This window comes from Cebus imitator, unplaced genomic scaffold (genome assembly GCF_001604975.1).
Source record: "Cebus imitator isolate Cc_AM_T3 unplaced genomic scaffold, Cebus_imitator-1.0 Scaffold82, whole genome shotgun sequence".
In the NCBI taxonomy this organism is placed as follows: Eukaryota; Metazoa; Chordata; class Mammalia; order Primates; family Cebidae; genus Cebus; species Cebus imitator.
The window spans coordinates 6,747,119-6,762,214 of NW_016107397.1; the positions used below are offsets into that span (position 1 = coordinate 6,747,119).

At 46.3% G+C, this 15,096-nt stretch overlaps 1 protein-coding gene across 1 annotated transcript in view; it reads left to right on the forward strand.

Moving 5' to 3' along the window:
* RAC1 (Rac family small GTPase 1) overlaps positions 1-11,170 on the forward strand; it is a 29,502-nt gene extending 18,332 nt beyond the window's left edge. The window contains exons 4-7 of the mRNA XM_037740399.1: positions 6,240-6,296; positions 8,078-8,140; positions 9,122-9,281; positions 9,561-11,170. Of these exons, the coding sequence (XP_037596327.1) occupies positions 6,240-6,296; positions 8,078-8,140; positions 9,122-9,281; positions 9,561-9,691 (411 nt within the window). The 3' untranslated portion in view covers positions 9,692-11,170. The remainder of the gene's footprint in view (positions 1-6,239; positions 6,297-8,077; positions 8,141-9,121; positions 9,282-9,560) is intronic.
* The last annotated feature ends 3,926 nt before the right edge of the window (positions 11,171-15,096 follow it).

Consider the following 15,096-nt stretch of genomic DNA (forward strand, 5'->3'; position numbering starts at 1 on the left):
AGCTGGGATTACAGGTGCCTACCACCACGCCCAGCTAATTTTTGTACTTTAGTAGAGACGGGGTTTCACCATGTTGGCCAGGCTGATCTTAAACTCCTGACCTCGTGATCCACCTGCCTTGGCCTCCCAAAGTGCTAGGATTACAGGCGTGAGCCTCCTCGCCTGGCCTATTTATTTATTTCTTTGGAGGCAGAGTTTTGCTCTTGTCACCCAGGCTGGAGTGCAGTGGCTCAATCTCAGTTCACTGTAACCACCACCTTCCAGGTTAAAGCGATTCTCCTGCCTCATCCTCCCCAGTAGCTGGGATTACAAGCCTCTGCCACTCTGCTCAGCTAATTTTGTATTATTAGTAGAGACGGGGTTTCACTGTGTTGGCCTGACTGGTCTCAAACTCCTGATCTGAGGTAATCCACCTGCCTCGGCCTCTTACAGTGCTGGAATTATAGGTGTGAGCCACTGTACCCAGCCGCTGTTCTTCAGTTTTAAAAGTGTCTTTTTTTTTTTTTTGAGATGGAGTTTCACTTCTGGATTGCAGTGGCATGATCTCAGCTCACCGCAATCTCTGCCTTCCTGGTTCAAGCGATTCTCCTGCCTCAGCCCCTCGAGTAGCTGGGATTACAATTGCCCGTCACCACTCCCGACTAATTTTTGTATTTTTATTAGAGATGAGGTTTCACCATGTAGTCCAGGCTGGTCTTGAACTCCTCACCTCAGGTGATCCACCCCCCTCGGCTTCCCAAAGTGCTGGGATTATAGGCGTGAGCCTCCAAACCCGGCCTAAAAGTGTCTTTTAAAAGTTTTGGTGTCAGTGACTAACTGGTTGAAGTAAAACTTAATTATGCTTGAGATTCTTTGGGTTGCTGTCCTGTGTGCGTGTTTTAGCTCTGACCTCAGGCAGGCTTCTTGCTCTCTTTAGTCTTTGCCTGTCTTATTATAGAGTGAGATGAGTTGATACATGTCACACACGCACAGCAGTCTTGGGCACTGTGGGGCCAGCCGTTGTCAGAATTCTCCTCTTCCTTAGTGTGTGTATGGTCCAGCCTAGAGTGCTACATTCCACATTGTGCCCAAATGAGTGGAGTTGTGTGGGTGCTCAGCAAACCTGGGTTAGCCAGAAGGATTGGGGCTGGGGTCAGGAAGACATCCTAAAGAAAGGCTGGCTTTGAGCCGTGATTGATGATGAGGCAGTCTGTGATTGATTCAACTAGAACTTTGTCTTGGGGGTAATATGGATGAAAATCACTTTAGGAGTTCAAGTCTATTGTATTAAAAATCAGTCAATAACCTCCAAACAATTCAAATTCTTCAATACCTTAGGAAACTGTAACCAGTGAATGTTTAATTTCCAGATTGTAAGTGGTTTTCCAGATTGTAAGTGGATTATAAAGCATACTGGCTGGTAGAGTAGGAGTCTCCAGCCCACTGGACACATCTGGAAGGGTGTGGTGTCATTCTGAGAAATGACAGTCACCCTGCTGTGACTCGGGGTAATGGGCAGGGCGAGGCCCTTCTCTAAGGGAGGCCTCACAGTAAGTCAAGGGTGACTTGGCAAGAGTCCCACTTTGTGTTCTCAGGAACACACAGATAAGGAAGGAGAACTCTCCTCAGATTGAACAAAGCTGTAGAGAGTGAAGCTAAAATAAAAGTGGGTGTTTTCCTTTTAGGGCTAGCACTTCCAACTTCATGGCTTATCTATGTGAGATTGTGGACTGGTTTCCTATAAAATATTTGAATAGCAAGAAGGGAGTGTGACATGGTTTTTGCCCTCAGGTAGTTCACAGAAAAGTCCCATAAGCTGTGTAATACACCCTGTACCAGCAAGGGGGTGAGCAGGGCGCTTAAGGAACAAGAGGGGAGAGCACCCACCCAGCAGTGGAAGCCTTCCTGCCTGAACTCCTTCAGAGATAAGGAAATTATCTTAACAACTCAGGGCAGGCCATAGATGCTCAGATACCAATGTCTGGAAGGTCTCATCCCTTCAAGCCACACTGTCCTAAGAAGAACGGGTCCTGGTAGTGACATGCCGGAACCCGGGTCTCTTGTTGACAAAGGGGAAACCTCTAAATTTGGTACTAAATGGAATGTGGTCCTTGATTGCTGGCTCTGTGGTCTGTAGACCTGTTTATGCGGCTCATCCAAGACTGCCTAGACACATTACTGAAGGACCACTTGGAAGATTTCTTCTCTAGGGCGTCCTAAAAAGAGATACTGCGTTTCCTGTGGTCATTTAACACTGGCATCCTTCTCTGGTGGGTAGCCCTGTGTGGCTGAGTTAAATCTGTTCAGACTATTCATTTCTTCTTAGTTCTTCAAAAGATGGTGAGCAGGTAGTTGCCGTTCTCAGTTGACATTACCCTTCAGGTTTTTATTTTTCAGAATTAATAATCCTTAAATTATTTTCTCTTGAAAATATTTCCTAAGTTCTGCATACCCATCTTGAGTTGGCCTGCACAGAATCAAGTCATGTCAGTGTAATCCTCAAGTCTAGCATCTTCTCTTGTGTAGGTCACCTGTATTTATTTGTCTGCTTACACCAGGATTGGTGGTGAGACAAGTTGGGAGCCTGAGTGACCTGCCAGTGTCACAGTGAGGCCTGAGCCCTGTGTGTGTCCTGAGACTCGGGCTGTGCAGCAGGTTTCCTGAGATGTTGAGTGTCCATGTTGGGGTCAACTATGATCCCAGTGGGTCATGCCAGTTGTTTCATTTTCTCTCTGCTAAAGGTGTTTTTTTAGTTTGTTTGTTTGTTTTGAGATGGAGTTCGCTCTTGTTGCCCAGGCTGGAATGCAATAGTGCGATCTTGGCTCACTGCAACCTCCGCCTCCTGGGTTCAAGAGACTCTCCTGCCCCAGCCTCCAGAGTAGCTGGGATTACAGGCTCGTGCCACAACACCCAGCCAATTTTGTATTTTTAGTAGAGATGGGGTTTCTCCCTGTTGGTCAGGCTGGTCTCGAACACCTGACCTCAGGTAATCTGCCCGCCTCAGCCTCCCAAAGTGCTGAGATTACTGGCATGAGCCACCATGCCAGTGCCAAAAGTTTTAAAGTGGTGGGCTAGACTCCTGTGAAGGTAGATAAAAAGAAAAACTGCAGAGTTCTGCTTGCAGTTTTGAGTTTCAAAAGGCTTCAGCCTTTGTGAGGTTGGCTATTACAAGTGTCAGTGTCCTGCAGCCACAGAGCACCAGGCACATACCTGTGGTTAAACAGAACTGGAGTTGTTACCGTTCGTTGTGAGGGAGACACATACCTGGGGCCTCCGGAAGTCGGACCTCGTTCCTACTGGCTGGGAGTAGAGGGTATTTGTTGATATTTGTGGTTTATATGGTGATCTTGGATTTGTCAGTACTTAGAAAAGATAATGAGTTGCCTGGGTGTGGTGGCTCACGCCTGTAATCTCAGCACTTTGGGAGGCCGAGGCGGGTGGATCACGAGGTCAAGAGATCGAGACCATCCTGGTCAACATGGTGAAACCCCGTCTCTACTAAAAATACAAAAAATTAGCTGGGCATGGTGGTGCGTGCCTGTAATCCCAGCTACTCAGGAGGCTGAGACAGGAGAATTGCCTGAACCCAGGAGGCGGAGGTTGCGGTGAGCCGAGATCGCGCCATTGCACTCCAGCCTGGGTAACATGAGTGAAACTCCATCTCAAAAAACAAAAGATTATGAGTTGTTTTTTTTTTTTTTTTTTTTTTTTTTTTAAATAACATTTCTTTACTTTTGGTCTCATTTCAGCATGGTTACACAGGTGGCCTTGTCTGATGTCAATGTTCTGTGAGATTATTCTGTTTGATACTAACACCTCCATGGCAAAGCAGTGAGTGCCAGGCTGGTTCTCAGATGCCGGGGCTGCCTTTCTTTTTTCTAAGCTTCTTTTCTTGGCACCTCCACACTGAGATTGCATGTCCAGCCTCTTTTAGTTCTTCAGTCTTTTCTCTGCTTGTACATCCTGGTCCTTTGCCCTGTGTGTAGAATGTCTGTATTTTTATTGTTTTTGTTTGTTTGTTTGTTTTTTGAGATGGAGTCTCACTGTCACCCAGGCTGGAGTGCAGTGACACAATCTCGCCTCACTGCAACCTCTGCCTCACGGGCTCAAGTGATTCTCCTGCCTCAAGCCTCCCAAGTAGCTGGGACTACAGGTGTGCACTACCATGCCCAGCTAATTTTTGTATTTTTAGTAGAGTTGGGGTTTTGCCAGGTTGGGCCAGGCTAGTCTCGAACTGCTGACCTTAGGTGATTCGCCCACCTCAGCCTTCCAAAGTGCTCAAATTACAGGTGTGAGCCACCACGCCCAGCCAGATGTCTTGTGTTTTTTAAAATTCCAAGGTGGATAGCATTTGGAAAAGAATAAAATGCAGTAGAAACAACATTGCTATTTTTTAGTAGTGAGATCTCAGCTGTCCAGATTCCTGCCGTGTCTTACTCTATGGAAAGTGGACCCATCTGTTGTGGATGGTTTCAGCTGTGGGCAGGAGGTTGCAGGAAGAGCAGCCCTGGCTGCACTTCTCACCACTGAGAAGAGAGTGGTATATGATGCAGGAGTAACAAAGGCGTTGAAAGCACCATGTGCGTAACAGGCACTCGCAAGTCTGGGTTGGTCAGAAAGGGGAAAGTGTGCTGAGGTTGACTAGAAACATGGACTGGTGACCGGAGACAGCGAGCCTCCCAGCCAGGGTCAACCAGCATAGCCTCTGTGTGTGACGCATCAGGACAGCGGCGGGCGGGAGGAGCGGATGCTAGGAAGCGAGTACCAGAAGCACTAGATGGGGTTTCAGGAAGCTATGTTTAGCGGGGAACGAAGAAGGAACAAGGAAGGAACAGGCAGATGGCGTAGCGTGAACACGGGGTGGAAAGTGGAACTGCTCGCTCCTGTCAAGCGTGTCTCTTCTCCATCAAGAAGGAGGCTCTTAAAAAATCGAAAGGGTGCCACAAATGTGATCAGAGGCTCTTTTGAAGCTGCATTTTCATAACTGATTCTCGATGAGCCTCTCTCACGATAAAGATTTGGCACCATATCAAGTCCTTAGGAGGACAGATCTTCAAAAATAGCCCATAGATTAAACCCAGATAGCTGTGGAAACTAATATCCTCTTGGAATCATGAGTCACAAAAGCTTGAGTGAGATGAAATTAAAATAATTTTCTCATCTGCCCTTTTCTTAAAAGAGTTCCAGGGTTCCGTGTTGGAAGAGCGAATCTGTTTTTATTGGAACAAAGAAATAAATTGACAGCATTGTGATAAACACTGGAAATATCACTTCTAAAAGGTGTCCATGGCTGGGCGCAGTGGCTCCCGCTTATAATCCCAGCAATTTGGGAAGCCAAGGCAGGTAGATCATCTGAGGTCAGGAGTTTGAGACCAGCCTGGTCAACATGGTGAAACCCCATCTCTATTAAAAACGCAAAACATTAGCTGAGTGTATGCCGTGGTGCGTGCCTGTAGTTCCGGCTACCTGGGAGGCTGAGGTGGGAGAATCGCTCGAACCTGGGTGGTGGAGGTTGCAGTGAGCTGAGATTGTGCCATCGTACTCCAGCCTGGGCAACAGAGCCAGACTCCATGTCAAAAAACAAAAAAAACTTATCTTTAAGGGGTGGCTTCCCCCAGACCTGCAAAGGGGCCCTGAATTGGAGGTTTTAGTGTCAGCAACAGTGGTGATTTTGATAATGCAAGTCTGTGAATTCAAACCACACTCCCACAACTAGTTGGAAGATAGGAACATTTCTGCATAGGAGACTTGGAATGATGTGGCAGCATTAAAACTGTCAGCCCTGAGGCCTGGCTATGTTCTGGGGGAACGCTTTGTAGGGTAGACGTCATTTACAGACAGGTACCTTTTCTGTTTGCTGTGGCTTCAGCTAGGCTGTGTCCGAGAACTCGATGGAGCACTTGAAAGATGTGCCTGTGGCTCCTGCCTGCCTTCGCATTAAGGGACAGTGCTAAACCTCTCTGGCTGTGCGGGCTGTTGTAGAGTCTGGTGGGTGCTGCTGTGGGAGGAGGAGCACGTTGCACCCCTTCAGGATCTGCCTGACTCCTGTTGACCACTGTTGAACTTATGCCTGCTTTTGAGCAGGTGGCATGGAGTGTTTCGGTGGCATTTGTCATCGAAGATGTGTTAGATTATTATATGCTTTTGGATCCCTCCAGGGCGTTAAGACAAAATTCTGATAATGAATTGGTAAGAGGTATGTTGATTTTTATTTTCCTCAGTCTGTACTAAACTCAAACCAAGTTCTCATGCATTACTAGGTTGGAGAAACGTACGGTAAGGATATAACCTCCCGGGGCAAAGACAAGCCGATTGCCGTATGTAAAACTTTAGTCCACTTCAGTTTCAAGCTTTCTCTGTTCTCTCATTTCACTTCGTTTTCCTAGGATTTCTTATTAAGCCTCAAGCTCCTTGAGTGTTTTATATTTAATTCACTCAAGGTTGGGGTTTTGCTTGATGAACTAAGCTTCATTAGAGTGTGACCGGCTTGAATTAAAGCAGTTTGTGAACTGCGATCTTCCCCTCCTCCCAAGTGAAAGGAGGGGTGGGTGAGAGGGCCCCTCTCTTGGCTGGTTGGAGATGCAGATGTGGAGACTCCTCCTGGAAGCCTACCTGGCTGTGTGCCGAGCCGGAGCAGGACTAACCTTGTTGCCAGGGCCTTCTTTCTCCGCTTCGGTGTCCCGTGTGGTGGGGCTGTCTGGGCGCAGCTGTGTGGTGCTGCTGAGTTAACCCCACCGTGCTTGAGATGGTGTGCCGGGTGCCGTGGTGATTCTTGGACGAGCTTGTGCATGCGCCAGCATTCTTCAAATGCCAGTTATAAAAAGCTGTTGTGTGGGATGTTTCTTTCCCTTGCAGGTAGGAGGTAACAGCTGGATGGTTGAAAATGTGGCTTGGGAATTGTATGCATTTCGTAAAGTAACATAATTGCCTTTTTCCAGGAGAATATTTGATCAATCTAGCATTTTAGAAATTCTTAGGCATTTAAAAATTTACCTGTAGGTAAATATTTGAATTTGATTTGACACAAAATACAGAATGGAAGCCCGAAGCACTCTGCACTGTGTCCTCTGCACCCGCTCTTCATGCCTCTGCTTTAGCCACAGCTGCCCCGGGAGCGAGTTCTCCAGAGGCCCCAGCTGTGCTGACACTAGGGCAGCGTGAGGGTGGTTTTCAGCTGTGAAGGTGCCAGTTATACACTAAGCTCTCCTTCCTTGTAAAGGGAAGAACCCAGGTAGCAGATATTGGAGCCTCTACTTGGTGCCGGAAACGGTGACAGACACCTCCCAAAGGAGTTGAATTGAACCAGTGACCACCTAAAAACATTTGTACTTGACATGCCAGCGGGGAGCCTGATTTTTTTGTAGATTCTGTATTATTATTATTTTTTTAATTTTATTTTTTTGAGATGGAGTTTTGCTCTGTCGCACAGGCTGGAGTGAAATGGTGTGATCTCGGTTCACTGCAACCTCTGCCTCCCGGGTTCAAGTGATTCTCCTGCCTCAACCTCCCGAGTAGCTGGGATTACAGGTGCCTGCCACCATGCCCGGCTAATTTTTGTATTTTTAGTAGAGACGGGGTTTTGCCATCTTGGCCAGGCTGGTCTTGAACTCCTGACTTTGTGATCCACTCACCTTGGCCTCCCAAAATGCTGGGATCACAGGCATGAGCCACCATGCCCAGCAGATACTGTTTTTAAAATTAACTCTGCTTTTGGGAAACAGAGCAGATTTTACAGAAATGTTGGAATCATACCTTCATACTTGATTTTTTTCTGTTTAGAATAGGCAGAAAGGAAGCCTCCCCGGGGTCTGGTCTGATCCTCCCTATCCTCGAAGAACTTCCTGCATCATTCTCCCTTCACACTCCCCATTTTCATAAGTAACTGGTGGCTTGACATGCTGGGTTTGGTTTGGGAGCCTCTGTCAAACTGAAAGGGTGGATTGGGTGGATCAGGGAGCGTCTGACCAAGCCACCTATACCTAGTATAGTAGACACGATCTGCGCCTGACAAGTGCCCCCCAGCAACATCTAGAACACAAAGTGCATGCTTCGTTCTAAGGTCGTTGTCTAAATGTTTCCCTGTGTTTCCTTTTTGTAGGATGTGTTCTTAATTTGCTTTTCCCTTGTGAGTCCTGCATCATTTGAAAATGTCCGCGCAAAGGTAGGTGAGATGTAAAGTATGTACGTATGTAAGTTATAAAACGACCCTCTCAGAAAGAAATACTTCAAAATACCATTTACTCCTAGGAATTTTCAGTTCTTTAAACTGGATTTTAGCAGTTTGCTACTTAGGTACATACTTGGGTTGGTTTGGTTTTTGAGATGGGCGTCTTACTTTGTTGTCCAGGCTGGAGTGTCATGGTGATACCAGAGCTCGCTGTAACCTTGAACACCTGGGCTCAAACAGTTCTCCTGCCTCAGCCTCCCAAGTAGCTGGGACCAAAAATGTGTACCACCATGCCTGGGTAATCTTGAAAAAATTTTGTAGAGCTGGTTTTGTAGACCCTGGCTGGTCTCAAACTCCTGGGCTGAAGTGATCCTTCGCTTTAGCCTCCCAAAGTGCTGGGATTATAGGTGTGAGCCACCGTGCCTGGCTCATCAGCAGTTTATTTTATTTATTTATTTATTTTTGAGACAGAGTCTTTCACTGTCATCCAGGCTTGGAGTGCAATGGTGTAGCCTTGGCTCACTGCAACCTCCGCCTTCCGGTTCAAGTGATTCTCCTGCCTCAGCCTCCCAAGAAGCTGAGACCTCGGGCTAGGTAGTTTATTCTCATTTCTGAGCAGATGATGAATTTTCTCAGATGACCCGAAGAACTTGTTTTACCAAAGACAAAATGATTTGCTTTGGGAGGATCTTCTTCCCTTTGTTCCCTCTTCTCCCCACCCCCTTCCACGGTTGTAGAGCCAATTCTGTCCCATCATGATCATCATGATCTGGAAATCCTGGCTTGCTAATGGAGCACCTCAGATGCTCCTTATGGCTTGAGGGTTGGGCTGAAGGTGTGAACCGCATGAAGGCTGGTGGGGCGGCAGTGCCTGAGGGTTGGTGTCTAGTGTGCGTGCCACCTGCTGGATGTGATTTAGGTGAAGGACATCTGTAAAGGAGCGCCTCACAACCTCTGTTCCTTCTTCACATCTAGTGGTATCCTGAGGTGCGGCACCACTGTCCCAACACTCCCATCATCCTAGTGGGAACTAAACTTGATCTTAGGGATGATAAAGACACGATCGAGAAACTGAAGGAGAAGAAGCTGACTCCCATCACCTATCCACAGGGTCTAGCCATGGCTAAGGAGATTGGTATGGAATCCTGCGTTTTTCCTCTGCCTTGTACCTCTTTTAGTGACTGAGACTGGAGTCCAGTCTGGGAAAGGAGGGAGTGTCTCCTACTCGGGGCGTGGCTTACTTTTGGGAACAAGTTGGCAAGGCCCTCTGGGTCTTCATGTCAGCGTTGGAAGATGGAGGCAGGGCTGGGAGCCGGCAGAAGGTGCCCGGGACCCAGGATCTGCCTCCCGGCGGTGTTGTGATCAGAAGAGAGTGGTGTCAAGTGTATATTGTATGTGGCCGTGTTTCTTGTAGGTGCTGTAAAATACCTGGAGTGCTCGGCGCTCACACAGCGAGGCCTCAAGACAGTGTTTGACGAAGCGATCCGAGCAGTCCTCTGCCCACCTCCCGTGAAGAAGAGGAAGAGGAAATGCCTCCTGCTGTAAATGTCCGAGCCCCTTGTTCTTGGCCCTGTCCCTTGGAACCTTTGTACGCTTTGCTCAAAAAATGGTGGAGCCTTCGCACTCAATGCCAACTTTTTGTTACAGATTAATTTTTCCATAAAACCATTTTGAACCAATCAGTAATTTTAAGGTTTTGTTTGTTCTAAATGTAAGAGTTCAGACTCACATTCTATTAAAATTTAGCCCTAAAATGACAAGCCTTCTTAAAGCCTTATTTTTCAAAAGCCCCTATTCTTGCTCAGATTAAGAGTTGCCAAAATACCTTCTGAACTACACTGTATTGTTGTGCTAAGAACACCGAGCACTAAACTGTGTAAGACCTTTGTCTTTCAGAAGACCGTAGCTTCTGCAGTTAGGAGATGCAGACACTTTCTAAGTAGTTTCCAGATGCGTAAAGCAGAACAGCCTCCCAAATGAAGCGTTGCCATTTAACTCACCAATGATGTATCAGCCCATGTTCATGACCTAACATTGTACTGTAATGGAATGGGTGTAAACAGCTCAGCTCTTCGGATCAGTCTTTTTGATTTCATAGTGAGTTTTCTAAAAATTAGTTGATCAGCTTTTGCTGAAGTTTTGAACAGAACTCGTGTTTCTTCCAATGAAGTATTCCGTTTAGTTGTGGGTGTGCCGAGTGGGGTGTGTGTGATCAAAGGACAAAGATGGCATTTTGACAAAATACGAAGTGGAGAGCTACACTACATTTTATAAGGAATAAAAGTGTCACGAGTAAAAACCCTAAAAGGCTAATTCCTGTCAAATGCAGTAGATGATGAAAGAAAGGCTGGTATTATCAGGAAGTGCTTTCTTAAGCTTTTCCTTTCTCTTGCACCTGCCATCCCTCCCCAAATTGGGCATTTAATTCATCTTTAAACTGGTCGTTCCCTTAGTCGCTAACTTAGTAAGTGCTTTTCTTACAGAACCCCTTCTTACTGAGCAATATGCCTCCTTGTATTATAAAATCTTTCTGATAATGCATTAGTTTTTTTTGTAGATTAGTTAAAGTGCTTTCCATGTTACTTTATTCAGAGCTAATAAGTGCTTTCCTTAGTTTTCTAGTAACTAGGTGTAAAAATCATGTGTTGCAGCTTTATAGTTTTTAAAATATTTTAGATAATTCTTAAACTATGAACCTTCTTAACATCACTGTCTTGCCGGATTACCGACACTGTCACTTGACCAATACTGACCCTCTTGACCTCGCCCACGCGGACACACGCCTCCTGTAGTTGCTTTGCCTAATGATGTTCCTTTGGGTCTGTGAGGTTCTGTAAACTGTGCTAGTGCTGACGATGTTCTGTACAACTTAACTCACTGGCAAGAATACAACGTTGGACCTTTCAACCACTACAACATTTTTTAAATTGACAGTTGCAGAATTGTGGAGTGTTTTTACATTGATCTTTTGCTAATGCAATTAGCACTATGTTTTGCATGTATGACTTAATAAATCCTTGTATCGTATGAGACTGGTAATACTGGCGTTTTTGAGACTTGAACAAGTTCCTGGTGTATGTTGTTTGCCTTGCTTTAAAGTCCTGGGTTGTTGGAGACAGTCATTTTCAATGCGTGTCTCCACACAGGAGGGACAGAGGGAGTGCCATGTCAAGGGGAGAACTGGGTGAGCCCAGTTAATACAGCAGGCATGGAGGTGACATTCATGTTTGGACCTTTTGAACAGTGGCGAAGCTCTGATGGAGAAACCCACATCGGGGTGCGAGCACACATCCTGGCCCAGAGCTTGGAGCTTGAAGATGCAGATGTTGGGACTCCAGACTGGCGCTGGAAGAGTAGAGGTTGGTGAACCACATGCCCTCAAGGTCCTTTCCAAAGGCTGGATGGGTGGCTTACGCCTATAAGCCCAGCACTTTGGGAGGCTGAGGCAGGAGGAGCACTTGAGCCCGGGAGTTCTAGACCAGCCTGGGCAACAGAGAGATGTCTACCCCCCCCCCAAAAAAAAAAAAAAAAGAAAAAAACCTGAACTTGTACTATACTAAAGGTTCATGTTAAAATTAGTTTTCTTAGTATTCCTTTTTATTGCTTTGAAGATTGTTTTTGAGTATTTTTTTGAGATAAATAATGCAGTTTTTGGGGTTTTTTTGAGACAAAGTCTTGCTCTTGTCCCCCAGGCTGGAGGGCAGTGGTACAATCTTGGCTCAGTGCAGCCTCTGCCTCCCAGGTTCAAGCAATTCTGCCTCAGCCTCCCCAAGTAGCTGGGATTACAGGCACACACTACCACACCAATTTTTGTAATTTTAGTAGGGGGGGTGGTTTCACCATGTTGGCCAGGCTGGTCTCAAACTCCTGACCTCAGGTGATCCGCCTGCTTTGGCCTCCCAAAGTCCTGGGATTACAGGCGTAAGCCACCATGCCCGGCTGCAGTTTTTATTTTTTGAGATGGTCTGGCTCTGTCACCAAGACTGGAGTACAGTGGCGCAGCCTTAGCTTGCTGCAACCTCTGCCCTCTGTGTTCTTGCCATCCTCCCACTTCAGCTTCTGGAGTAGCTGGGACCACAGGTGCACACCACCCCCCTCCCCAGCTATTTTCTTCGTATTTTTTGTAGGGTTTCGCCATGTTGGCCAGGCTGATCTCAAACTCGAGCTCAAGCAGTCTGCCTGCCTCGACCTCCCAAAGTGCTGGGACTACAGGTGTGAGCCACCATAACTGGCAATATGCAGTTTTAAAACGTTTTGGTGGTTTTTTAAGAAAAATAGTCTTTCCCCTTCATACCCTCTCCAGAAGGAATACTTTGCTTACCTAATTTTTGGTATTTTACCTGCCCATGTCTAAATTAGGCTTTTTGTATAAGTGAAACTTCGGAGTTCAGCATTCTCATTGACATTCCCACCACGGAAGATGTGAGGCTTGCTTTCCCATTTGCAACTCTCTCTGCCCAAAACCCTGCTCATCCCTCAGTATGATGGTTTCGATGGACTCAGTTTAGTGCCGGCACGGTCTCTGCTATGTAAACTGCTCACTGGCCATGCTGCATAGCAGAAAAACTGTGTTTCCTGAATAACTTCTGGTTTCCTTTGGGATAATCAGTGCTTTGCTTACTTTGCTGTGTACTGAATTCAATTGTGAATTTTTTTTTTTTTTTGAGGCAGGGTCTTGCTCTGTCACCCAGGCTGGAGTGCGGTGGTGCCATCACAGCTCCTGGGCTCAAGTGATCCTCCTGCCTTAGCTTCCTGAGTAGCTGGGACCACAGGTGTGTGCAACCATGTCCGGCTATTTTTTAAAACTTTTAGTAGAGTCAGGGGTCTCCCTATGTTGCGTAGGCTGGTCTTGAACTCCTGGCTTCAAGCCATCCTTCCACCTCAGCCTCCCAAAGTGCTGGGATTACAGGTATGAGCCACTGTGCCCATCCTCAACTGTGAATTTTCATCTATTGTCTAAACCTTTCAAGATGTTCAGATGTGTTGTCATTTTACCAATATCCGTTTTCCTGAAGTCATCTGACCTGCACCTCTCTTAGGTGCTGGTCTTCATTTCCTTCATCCTGAATGGCTTCTCCAAGAGCTCCTTGAGAGTGTACCGGAAGTACAGTCACGTACCACATAATGACATTTCAGTCAACAATGTAGTGCATATATGGCAGTTTATGAGATTGTACCTTTTTACTGTACCTTTGCTGTGTATAGATATGCAAATAACCACTGTTAACAACTGCCCACTGTATTCAGTATAGTAACGGGCTGTGCAGGCTAGTAGCCCAGCAGTGAGCAGGCCCCACCCGAGAGACTAGGTGTGTGGTAGGCTGTACGGTCTAGGTTTGTGGAAGTCCACTCTGACGTTAACACAGTGAAATCACCCATGTATTTCTCAGAATGTATACCCATTGTTAAGTAAGGCATTGCTCTTATTTTTGAGCCCCTGCATCTTTGAAAACAACTGCTTTACCGTACTTTTGGCTGGGTCTAAAATTCTAGGTTGGTGATAACATCCCTTTTAAGCTACATTTTTGAGACAGGGTCTCACTTTGTTACCCAGGCTGGAGTGCACTGGCATGATCTCGGCTTACTGTGGCCTCGACAGCCTGGGCTGAAGCAGTCCTGCTCAGCTTCTCAAGTAGCAGGGCCTACAGGTGTGTGCTACCACACCCAGCTAATTTTGTTTGTAGATAGAGGATCTGACTATGTTGCTTAGTCTGCAGATTCTGTGTTTTTCTTTTTCAGACAGCCTCTCGCTGTGTTGAGCAGGCTTAGACTCAAACTCCTGGGCTCAAGTGATCCTCCCACTTCAGGCGTTCACGTAGCTGGGATTACGGGCTTGGTCCACTGTACCCAGCCTCCCGTCAGTTAAACATTTTTGTTTCATTTTTGGCCAGGCACAGTGGCTCACACCTGTAATCCCAGCACTTTGGGAGGCTGAGGCTGGCAGATCATTTGAGGCCAGGAGTTTGAAACCAGCCTGGCCAACACGATGAGATGCCGTCTCTACAAAAAGTACAAAAATTAGCCAGGTGTGGTGGTGCACACCTGTAATCTCAGCTTTTTGGGAGGCTGAGGCAGGAGAATTGCTTAAACCTGGGAGATGAGGTTGCAATGAGCCAAGATTGCGCCACTGCACTCCATCCAGCCTGTGCCACAAAGTGAGACTTTTTTTTTTTTTTTTTTTTTTTTTTTTTTTTTTTTTTTTTTTTTTTTTTTTTTTTTTTTTTCTGAGATGGGATGTTGCTGTGTTGCCCATTCTTGACTGGAGTTCAAGGAATTCTCCCACTTCGGCCTCCCAAAATGGGATGATTCCAAACCTGAGCCACTGAGCCTGGCCCCTTCAGATTTCTGAAGGCAGTTCTTCCATTACCTTCCTTAGCCATTTCTGTTGGGATGTATTTTTTTCTTAAATCTTGTGAGATTGTCCTTTTCTCTTCCATGCCCTAGGTTTTATTTTATCCACTGTGCTGTGCACTTGGTGGCCTCTTTCCATCTGTAAACTCGTGCCTTTAAATTTTGTCTAGAACAGCTAATCAGATGTTGGACCTCCCAGAGTGGCCTCATAACCTTTTCCTTTTCCCTATTTGTTGTCTTTGAGCTTTCGATTTTGTCTGATGCTTTTCATCTTCAGGAGCTCTTTTCCACTCTCCACTGTGAGCCACCAGGGTCAGTTCTGAGTTGCAGTGCTTTTTCGGAGTCCCAAGCCACGGCATGGGTCATCAGAAGCTTCTGCCCACATCAGCTGTTTCTTTTGGTCTCTTGTTCCTGAGTGTCAGGAGTCCTTGCTCATGCTTCAAGGTTGAAGATGGAAACAGTTTCTCAGGAGGGTTACACCATGTGGCAAGTCCATCTCCTACCTTTCTGATACTAGGTGAGTGCAGGAATTGTGTTAAGGAAACAAAGCTTGTAGCAGTTGGCCGCTCCTACAGAATTTTTTTTTTTTTTTTTTTTGG